Below are 11499 nucleotides of genomic sequence, written 5' to 3'. Positions count from 1 at the left end.
CCACTGCGGCTTTGTCTGAAGTGAAACTGTACGCACCAGTTTTCAGGGTATGAGTAGACCAGTTAATACAGGAGAAGTTGAAGTTGCCAATCATTAAAATATTATCAGGATGACATTGTTGAATGACGGACTTGATGTTTGTGAGGCAGTCCTTAAGCACAATAGCAGTGCATGAGCTGACCTGTAGAGCCCAATTATTTCTAAATCATTGTGATACTGATTCACAATATCCCTTGGATAATATGACATTTCTTTCTGCAGTAAATGAGTCTTGTAGGAAAATGACAACTCCTACCATTTTTCTACCTCGGATTGTGGTGAAATTCCTTACTTTTACTTCAGCTTCCAAGTGGGAGTTGTTAAGGTAGGTTTCAGTAAGGAAGAAGAAGGGAATGTGATGAGTGTGGTCGGTAACCCAATCCTCAATGGATTGCATGGAAGGGTGTGCATATGCCTTGAACATTGGGTAAGAATGTTGAGACTGGAGTAGTGGACTGGTCAGACATTTTTAGAGGTCTGGGTAGAAATTTATGGGTCAATGACAGTGACGAGGATAGGTTTTGCACTGAGGTAGCGGCAGAGGTTGATTCCGTGTGATAGCCATGATATTCTTCTGGATCTCTTTGGGTCTTTTCTGGATCTCTTTGGATAACCTGGTTAAGGAGATCTCCGTTACTGGAGTTGTGTCTACATTCACAATTATGTTGATTGATTCGGCCCAGATGGAGGATATGTAAACGGAACCCTTTTCCCCTTAAATTTCTTTTTTTACGGAAGCCCACGTTTTAGGCTATGGAGATTTCGATTCTAAAGAATCTTTTTGAAAAATCCGCAAATACAAAATTTCAATTTCCACCCCTTCTCCATTTCTTCATTTTGCACTTTTTCCGGTAATATTTTTTTGGCCAAATACGAACAAAAATACGAAAATTATGAATCTGAAAAATAAAACTGTTTGTAAATTTTCAAGCAGGCTATCTACATGCTAGAAATAACAGCCGAATCTAGAAACAGCTGCAAGAGAGAAGGTCTTGCAGCTGTTTCTAGGATATTAATTAATAATATCACCTCATCGGAGACGGTGTGAGAGGAAACTTAAGTCATCGTTAGTTTAAAGAGTGAGGTGGAGGAAAGAAAATAGATGTAAGATATGTATGGGTATTAATGTTCTAAATCCGTTTTATAGGCATAATGGTATATATGCAATATTCTAATATCTTTTGAGTAAAATCCAAAAGTCCAACAGGGTTTAATATGAGTCCTTCCAAATATAGAGTTTATAAGCAATGTAAGATTCCATTATGATTGAGATCCATCAGATTTTTAAACTTGGTCATTCCCAGTAGGAAATTTATATAGAGTGATGCAGAGTCAAAGATTTGTGACTTAACTTTGCTCTCACACCGTCTTCGATGAAGGGATATAATTAATTAATATCCCAGAAACAGCTGTAAGACCTTCTAGCTATAAAGGCTCTAATATCTATACAGCCTTGGTTTTTTATCTTATTACGCAAAAAATTCTTATATACACACGCTGACATAGAACAAACGTTGAACCCTTTATTCGGAATATCACTGAATCTGGAACTTAACTATGGTCTGTCTATAGCACTTATTCAGCATTACCTGATACCTTTGGGTCTCAATGATACCATTATCTCTTATATATGTGTGTGTGTGTGTGTGTGTGTGTGTGTGTGTGTGTGTGTGTGTGCGTGCTTGTCTGTCTGTGTTTGTCTCCCCATCATCGCTAGACAACAGACGTTGGTGGGTTTATGTCCCCGTAACTTAACGGTTCGGCAAGAGAGACCAATAGAATAAATACTAGGCTTACAAAGACTAAGTCTTGAGGTCGATTTGTTCAAAATTTAGATTCAGATGAACGTTGTACTTAAGTCAAAGGCACCAGAATTTTGTATGGAATTATCCACATAAATCAAATGGGGTGATTATAATCAAAATAAGCAACATGTATATCCGAGGTAGAGTAGTACAATTTTTTCATGCTACTTCATTTTATTAAACACTGTAAGTATTACATCAGTTTTAAAATGTCGAGCAATCTTCACCCACTTATAGAATTTTCCAGTAAAACGGACCATGCACATTCTTAGCCCTATTTCATTTGCCAACATTATAAAGAGGGTAGATATATAGACAGAGAGGTTGATTTCATTCTATGATAGCAGCAGATTCACTCTCTGACAGTAGATTTTATCATTGAGTTCACTTTGTTATTTAGATCTGTCAGTGGGGAGATGTATTTTATTTTTGGTTTGATGGAGACAAAGAATTTTTTCTATTTATAGATATAGGAAGGGGTAGTATAAATGTTAAAACCATAAACCTGTTCCCATTTTGAGGAATTCAGTTTAGATACATTTGAATGTATTATAGCAAGAAGCTGGTAGGGTGAAGTTAGAGGGGTTGGGAAACATAGACTACTAGTGATCTAGAGGTTTTAATGTCCCTTACCATTTAACATCCAGATTCCATATTAAGAAATTTAAGTAAATATTCTTTAGATAATTTTCTAAAGAATTTCAATAAATTTAGTATCTTATATAGGGATAGAAAATATAGAAATCATATCATATTTATATAAATATATCTATATATATCCATTTCTATTAATATATAATCATAATTAGCTAGTAAATGGTGATTTTTTATTGAGTTGAATTAAAAGAAAATGTTATACATAATATTTACTAACTGTGGAAAGAAAAACTTTATTAATCTAGCACATATATCAGGAGTCAATAAAATATATTAAAAACGTAATGAAAGGGAGGTAATCGTGATGAACGAAGTAATTTCTCTAGATATATAGAATTTTTTACAGTTATTTCTTATTTATATATCTTCATTTCTATTGATATATAATCATAATTAGCTAGTAAATGGTGATTTGTTTTATTAATGAGTCGAATTGAAAGAATATGTTATACATAATATTTACTTACTGTGAAGAAAAACTTTATCAATTTGATAAATATATCAGGAGTCAATAAGATATATTAAAAAGTAATGGAAGGGGGATAATCAAGATGAACCAAGTAATTTCCCTAGATATATAGAGTATGTTTCCATCCTATATAGGAGAGTATCGAAAAAATTCTAATATCATTATATTCAGATTTATATATACAATGAAATTTCTTAGTAATCTATGCAGGTTAAATATAAGTTAGTATAGTATATTAATTATTTATCATCTAACATTATCATCTAACAATGAAATTTTTAATTCTCACTCAAATCATTATAATGTTGCTTTATCTGGAGCTGGATACGACCAGGAAATCACCTTCTTAGATCTTGATGATATAGTTCTTTCAAATGAATAAATGAATGAAAATAGCGGAAATTATATAGAATCTTCTATTTAAAAAAAATATAAATCAATTGAAACGAGTAACCTAGTATATAAACATGATACAATAATTAGAAATGGTAAACAGATCATAAATAAGTATAAAAAGTTTAAGCTAAATAAAATAAATATAAATAATTATAAAAAAAATCTCTCCAACAAAGAAAAAACCTAATAAACATAAATATAAGACTAAAGAGAATAACGAATCTCTGAAGGATATAGATAACATTAATCTTCCCAACCTTACTCAATTAAAAATAATTCAAAAGAAAAAATGTTGTATGGTTAAATATCCCCTTCAACTATACGATTTCTACGAACATATACGGCAAATTTAAGTCTATACTAGAAAGAAACTTCCCTGTTTCCCATAAATATTATAGAATAATTTCTAATAGATCAGTAAGAATATCATACTCTACTCTTCCAAATATGTGTACCAAAAGAGCTAGACTAAATAGAAAAAATATCAAGTTAGCTAGAAATGGAATAAATAGTAACAACAAGAACAATAATAATAATAATAATAATAATAATAATAATAATAATAATAATAATAATAATAATAATAATAATAATAATAATAATAATAATAATAACATTAATATTAGCAATAATAATGATAATATCAATGATATAAAAATGTGGAATGTTACGAAATTGGGAAAAGATTAATAACAAACAACCCTAACTTATATAACAATATAATTATTGATAAGGGAAATAACACTAATGCGAATAACAGCTCTAGTAATGAAATTGAAAACAGCTTGTTCCTAAATAATATTAATACCCAGAATCATAAAATCTTGTATGGTATATAAATTTTTTATTTGGTTTCAAATTATTAAAATTTCAAAATTTAGATATGGTCAGAATGTTATTATTTAAAATACTTAAACGTACGGGTAGCACAAAGTATACAAGATTTCCCTAGTTCGGAACGGCTATTCAATAAGTTTGTATTATTCCTATGTTTAAATCAGCCGAAACGTTGTGGTTACAACAAACAAGATGACACATATCCGTCCAGTGTAAATAATGTAAACACAAGTTTTCTTCCTTTCTTAAACTGCCTCTAACCCTATTTTGTATATTTTCGATCCAAAAATGCACATCGGCTTCTCTGGATTAAACTTTCTCAAGAAGATTACCAAAGCTTCTAGACCAAACTACATATTCACAATTTTAGCAGATGTTTTTTCATTATTTTTTGTTTACGTATGAATAAATTACTGAGAATTCAAACTTACATCATATTTCAAAATATAATCACAAATTCTCATAACAATCAATCTGTTTTAAAATGCTTTAAAACTGATTCATCTTTTGTTGTTTATTCTTCCACTACCGTTTTCAAATCTTAGATCACAGGCAGATGTTATCGAAAATCGAACGGATTTTCACAAAAGTCCATCCATTGAAGATTTATTTGATAAACCTTATTACATGTTGATATTAAATTACCCGTTAAGGCAATGGGCTGGCAGAACCATTAGAACACAAGGCAAAATACTTCGCAGCATTTCATCCGTCTTTACATTCTCAGTTCAAATTCCGTCACGACCACTCCTCGATAATTGCTACCTTTTTGCCAAAATTTGGAATCACTATTACTCTATTGGTTCTTTCACATTTCCTTTCACTTAACTATCGATTGCTCCCAATATCAACCAGTATGCATTTGCATTTGACTCTCTTCTTCTATGTGTATACCAGTGACCGTATGTACGATCATATATACATGAAAAATACATATATGTGTGTGTATGCGTGTGTGCGTGTATTCGTAAAACTTTATGCATACATGTACATACATATTCAATTATACTCCTAAACATCTATACCTACATACACAAACACACACATACACACACACACATACACACACACACAAGCACATACATACATACATACATACATACAAAGATACATGGCAAGCATGAAGTCTATACACAGGGGAAACATGACTTATTCATTAATATCGCTAATAATGACTGTGTAGAGTAGGTTTCGTCTCTCATCAGATATTAGTTCGTTTCACGTCTTTTTCTGACGTATGATGGAGAAGGTGTACTCAGTGAAAATCACAGATGAAAACCATGTTGAAAATGTTATTCTTTAATGTAGTTCAATAATATTATTGAATAATATTATTTTCGCTCATGTATGTAGACTTAACGTTCACACTTTACATGCATACATGAATAAATAAATAAATTAATTTCTGATTGAACAAACAAGAGAAACATAATTCAGTATATGAATATATCATCTTTTTTATTTTTAATCGCAAGAATGTTACAAAAGTTACTCAAAGGCCGAGAGCTTCGTAGGCGGCACATAAAACACTGACTTCAAATCAGAGGACTCGTTACATAAACAGAGAATATTTCGTGAAGCCTAATATTGGTAGGTAACGTGGATATGATGTAATTGTTACAATAATACTTATTAGCATTAACCCTATGCTTGCTAAAAGCAGAATATCATCTGCTCCGTCTATGGTATTAAGTATCACTCTATGGTTATATAAGGTTTCGATATAAATTAAATTCGCTGTGCTATAGGATTCCTTACTCGCTTCCATTAATTAATGAGTTTCGTCTCAGTTACTTCCCTTACACTAGATTCCGTAAATTCATTATTGTTTTTCACTATTACCTCTAACCAAACACAAACAGATCTTCATTATCTCCTTAAAATCATTCATATTATGACGTTCCTTACCTGTTTAGTTATCATTTTACCAGTCATATTATTATTATTATTTATATTAGTTCTATTATATGTGGTTATTAGGTTCCAACTAGTGAATACACTAATTTTTTTTAAACTTGTGTGCTGCAATAATTTGGGCTAAACAAATATTCTGCCAATTAGGTTTTAAAAAAAGTAAATTACACGGCTTTGAGTGGGCTCACTTGGACTTTAAATGATATGAACACTAAATATACCGTTGGGTATTCGAAATGTGATCTCTGCTTGGAAGAATCATTCTATATCCTTACTTGTACTTTCAGATTATTTAATCCCAGAAACAAATTAGCAGTAAAATGCGCACATTTACTTAGAAAACTTTTCATTATTTCCAAATAAGATTCCTTAGTTACAAATCACGTAGATGAAAGTACACATAAGTTAACCCAGTTAGCTTATATTGCAAATTTACTTACGTTTTAATAAATTTTCACTAATCCTAACTATTATTTATTTTTTGAAAGGGGAGAAATAATACAAAATATGATTAGAATGAATATTTACTTCACACAACATATATTCATTAAGCTTACGTTAAAATCTCAGATAGTTTAGCAAAATCTTTTGTAATTCATAGAGCAGTAAATTAAACGGTATTGATTAATTGCTTTGATTTCATAATAATATTAGCGCAAAGGTTTTGTAATTTAGATAATTATAAAAAAAGGGACACTTTTTCCTTCATGCAAATTCATATATATTAGTTACATAAATGGAATAAATATGGCTTCAAATGAAGATTGGAACAGCAAGGCTAACTGGAAATATACAACACGAGCCGAGCTTTCAGAATTAATATTGACTGGACTCGATTCAGAGAACGGATTAGGCAAGAAATGTTACGCTTTCCCAACAACATTAGCAATATCAGTTCACGTTTACACAGAAACCTGCAGTAATGTTACTTAAAATCTACTGATAACGTTTATTGAGAAGCTCAAACTATATCGGTAAATTTCATGGAAGATAACTTTCAACTTTCGTTCAGCATTTGAAATAGAAGCAGGCAAGTTATATTAATAGAAAGAATGACTATAACAGAGAGGCTTTTCAGTCTTCATAAACGTATAGAGGAACATGGGTATTCAACACGTAATAAAAAAAGAAATTTTGTATTTATGAAGTGCTTTTTATTATATTCTCTTTATATAATTTAATATTACAGACATAGAGTACGTAAGTTAAAATGCTCATCATTAATGACAGGATATTATGATTCATTTAATCCCGTTGTTTTACTATGTATTAGGCAATAAGAATAACGGTTGAGGAGTCGACATCGTCTGATTATTATATGGTATATATATTGTGGTTTGGATAAAATTTAATGTCATTGATTTAACACATTTATATGGAAGTAATACCACAATTAGAAATAGCGTTTACAATAAACCGATTTTGCTCAAGGCGAAACAATTATTTTCTTATGCAAAAAGACCAAAAGACTTGTTGAAAATATTATAAAACTGATGCGATGTTCTCAGCATTCCTTTTAACAACATCAGATCTCTCCGTAGATAACGTTTTACGGACGGAAAAGGAAACGCACAGCAACATCTTGTTTCCTGGACAAACAAGAGCTTATCAGCAGGGAAATAGTTGGATAATCAAAAACGATAAATAATCATAATTAATAGAGTTGGGATGCAAATGTGATACACAAATAATAGTCTCTTATCACACACAACTCTCTCTACAAATCCCGTCTCATGTGACGCAATAATTTTTTTCCAAAGCGTTTTCTAAAAGGCTTTTTATTTCATAATTACTCAATATGTGTGTACATTTGTGGGGATGAAGTGATTATATAAGATAGGAAGAGAATGAGATTATATAAGTTAGGAAACTTAATTCCATAACAATTGCTAGATTAGCAAATTTTGCATGATTCTTTCAAATCGTTTGACCGAAATAAGAGACAATCAGAGACATGAGCGAGCTCAAATTTCATAAAAACAATTCGCATATTCATAAAATGTTAGGTCAACAAAAGATAAATGAGCACCTCATGTAAAGAATACAATAAAATTACAAACTATATGTAGTTTGCATCAAAAAGTGAGTCCATTCAACAGTTGACGTGAACAAGAAAATTTTTATATATTTAAGAACAGGAGAACTGGTCTGAGAGAAATAGACATGATTTTTACACTTGTAAGATGTTTATCTTATATGAATTTCAATAGATTCCAGAAAACATTACTTTTCTTTTGTTTTTTTCGAATCGGCATCTGAGGATTTTCCGTTCAAACTGATTTTAATTGTTGTCATGGTAACTTCAGCTGATTCACAATCACGAAGATCTATGGTGAAAGGCATTCCAGTTACGACCAACCTGTCGTAAATTCAAATTTAATATAATTTATTATCCATCATTTTCTTCTTCTTTCCACTGTCGATATTGAGTAACCACACTTATTAATTCACACAAATTTTGTGTAACTACAAAACTGCAGAGTTACTTAACAGACCCTTTGGTAGGTATATCCGTTCGTGTTGTTTTACGAGAAGAAGTTACATCAACAGATTTTTTTGAGGGCAGTTTTATAATTATTTGAAAATTCTGGAGAATATTGGGACGGACAGTCTTTGTTGATAGAAATGATACACAAATAAATAATCCAACGAATGAGTTTAAAATACAAAATAATAGAGAAAATTATTCAATTCTTGTAAACGTATACAGAAATGCGAATGTCCACGTTAATCCCATGATAAAGAATAGTTTTACACAAATGATGAACTCCATTTCATTATGTTTTCGTAAATATTTCGAAGAAAGTTTGCGTGCCAAGTAGAGTCCTCTAGCGGTGAGGGTAAATGCTACGAAATTAAGACATAAAATAATCATTACGGGGATTGCAAAAAACCATAGTAGATTTTTTCCATTTGTTATCCAGCAAATACTATTTCCATATTCTGGATAAAGTCCGTGATTTCCAGGAATATACTCAAATATCAGTGATACTGTTACTATTACAAGTGGACAGATCCAAGCATACAAGGAATATAATACAAATCTCTTGGTATGTTTTCCTTTACTTCGAATTTGTGTGAGTCCTGAGAAAGTGTGCCAGGCATCAAAAGACATGACATTCATCCAGAAGATAGTCGCTAGAAGGGAATAATGCATCACTATAGCTAAATATTTACACATCACTAGAGATGTAGTGATTTGTGATGAGATAAGAAACAGAAGCTCAGCTACAAACAGTGCTGACAAAAGACTAATGAGTAATTTACCTGGTAAGGTACGGAGATCAGGTATACAGAGATAGACTATAATAGTGATTATCTGAGCCGGAATAGAGATTACGAGTCCCACTAATGTGATATAGCTCTCAGCTACGGAATACTTTGATATACCATTGATGTTTGATATATCATTTGTACCATTGTTTACACAAATACTTATTATACCTTGAGAATCACGAATGAATTCTGATTGGTTCAGCAAACGATGGGTATTATTTAAGTAGAGAAGACCATCATTAGTGACGTAATACTCAGATTCATTCAATTTTGTTGTCATACATTTTAGCGGCGGATGGTAGATAAATCGTAGATAGCGTATTTTGGACAGGAGGGCGACTGTACATGTCTATTTTCCGTTTTGTTTAATTTATTTGTTACCTTTACAGTATTGGTATGATAATCAAAAAGTTTTGTTTGGGGAAAAAGTTCTACTCTGCCAGCTATTTCAAGATAATTCACTTTATAAATACCACTGGAAATCTCGTTGCATGTAGCACAACCTTTGTTTTTGTAAACTTTATGATATTTATGTTTACCATCTACATAGTATGGTTCCGTCTCTACATATATCAATGCCATTGGCTCAGACTCACATGCCATTATTTGTTCCTTATTATTGTTATCACAATCCCCTTGTGGGTAGTAAAGAAATAGGTATTTCGTCTGTCGCTACGTTCTGAGTTCAAATTCCGTCGAGGTCGACTTTGCCTTTCATCCTTTCGGGGTCGATTAAATAAGTACCAGTTTCGCACTGGGGTCGATATAATCAACTTAATCCGCTTGTCTGTCCTTGTTTGTCTCCTCTGTATGTAGCCCCTTGCGAGCAGTAAAGAAATAACAAAGAAATAAGAAAAGTAAACAAGGACCTCATAAACGAAGTCACTCTTCAAAAATTTTTAAGAGTGCACAGGGTGATACCGAACCCGAATACACCAGCAGGAAGTTCACCAGCAGAACTGATATTCGCGAGGAAGGTGAAATCAGTACTTGATAAACTGCTACCTGGCGAGGAAAGAAGCAGTGCCAGAAAGGACATATCAAATTTTTTGGTGATAAGGTTGTATATGAGATTGTATAAAAACGGAAAACAGTACTGAGAAGAAGGCGAAATTACAAAGTACATAGGAAAAATGATGTATGGGATAAAAAGCAAAAATGTTCTTGAAAAAGACACAGAAACCAATTAAAGAAGAGATTCATAGAAAATGAACCAAACAGATTAGAGCTACCTATGGCATGGCTGTATGGCACATTCCAAGTACCAACACCGTTACATAATACATACACTCGTCCCAAAAAAATATGGAAGGTATCAGCCCAGTTTATGTTCAGTAGCTGCATTCAAACAGGCGAGAAAGATATGCAGTAATATACATCGGGAAAATCCTAGAAAAATTTGTGCAAGACTTTGGCATTGTCAGTTACATAAACAGTAGGACTGGCGTCACTGCATTGTAGCAAGAATCCTATCATTGCCATCTAGATACAGAACCAGATACTGCAACATCTTTAACTTCAGGGCCCACAGTTCTTCAATATCCTCGTACAAAGCCTGAGAAATCTACATGGCATCGAAGTAGGCTTCTTTAAAACAAAACTGGATCTCCTGTCAAGAGTTCCGGATGAACCTACCTCAAGGCAAGAAACACAGATGAGGGTAGCAACGTCAAACTCACTCATCCACCAACTGTCACACAAGAGAGGAGGCTTAGTGAAAGTGTAGCAAGGTAAATGGCGGTACCGCCAGAATATCCAGTCCTTGGACTGTATATTATATATATTATATATTATATGTGGAGAAAGGTGGCTTAGTGGTTAGAGTGTTGAACTCTTGATCGTAAGGTTGTGGCTTCGATTCCTGGCCCGGGCGATGCGTTGTGTTCTTGAGCAAAACACTTCATTTCACGTTGCTGCCAGTCCACTGGCAAAAATGAGTAAACCTGCGATAGACTGGCGTCCCGTCCGTATGGGGAATTTCTACGCCACTGAAAACGGGAAACCGACCCTTATGAGCCTGGCATGGCTCGAGAAAGAACATTTATTATTTGTGGATGCGCGTGGCTTAATGGTTAGGGTGTCAGCAATATGATCGTAAGATCGTGG

General features: G+C 32.7%; 1 protein-coding gene across 1 annotated transcript; it reads right to left on the bottom strand.

Moving 5' to 3' along the window:
• Nucleotides 1–8800: 8800 nt before the first annotated feature.
• LOC118765231 (probable G-protein coupled receptor Mth-like 3) lies at nucleotides 8801–9673 on the bottom strand. The gene has a single exon (XM_036506971.1). The coding sequence runs from the start codon at nucleotides 9671–9673 to the stop codon at nucleotides 8801–8803; it is 873 nt and encodes a 290-aa protein (XP_036362864.1).
• Between the last annotated feature and the right edge of the window lie 1826 nt (nucleotides 9674–11499).

This window comes from Octopus sinensis, linkage group LG10, assembly GCF_006345805.1.
Source record: "Octopus sinensis linkage group LG10, ASM634580v1, whole genome shotgun sequence".
NCBI lineage: Eukaryota > Metazoa > Mollusca > Cephalopoda > Octopoda > Octopodidae > Octopus > Octopus sinensis.
This window is presented reverse-complemented; position numbering and strand designations above follow the sequence as displayed.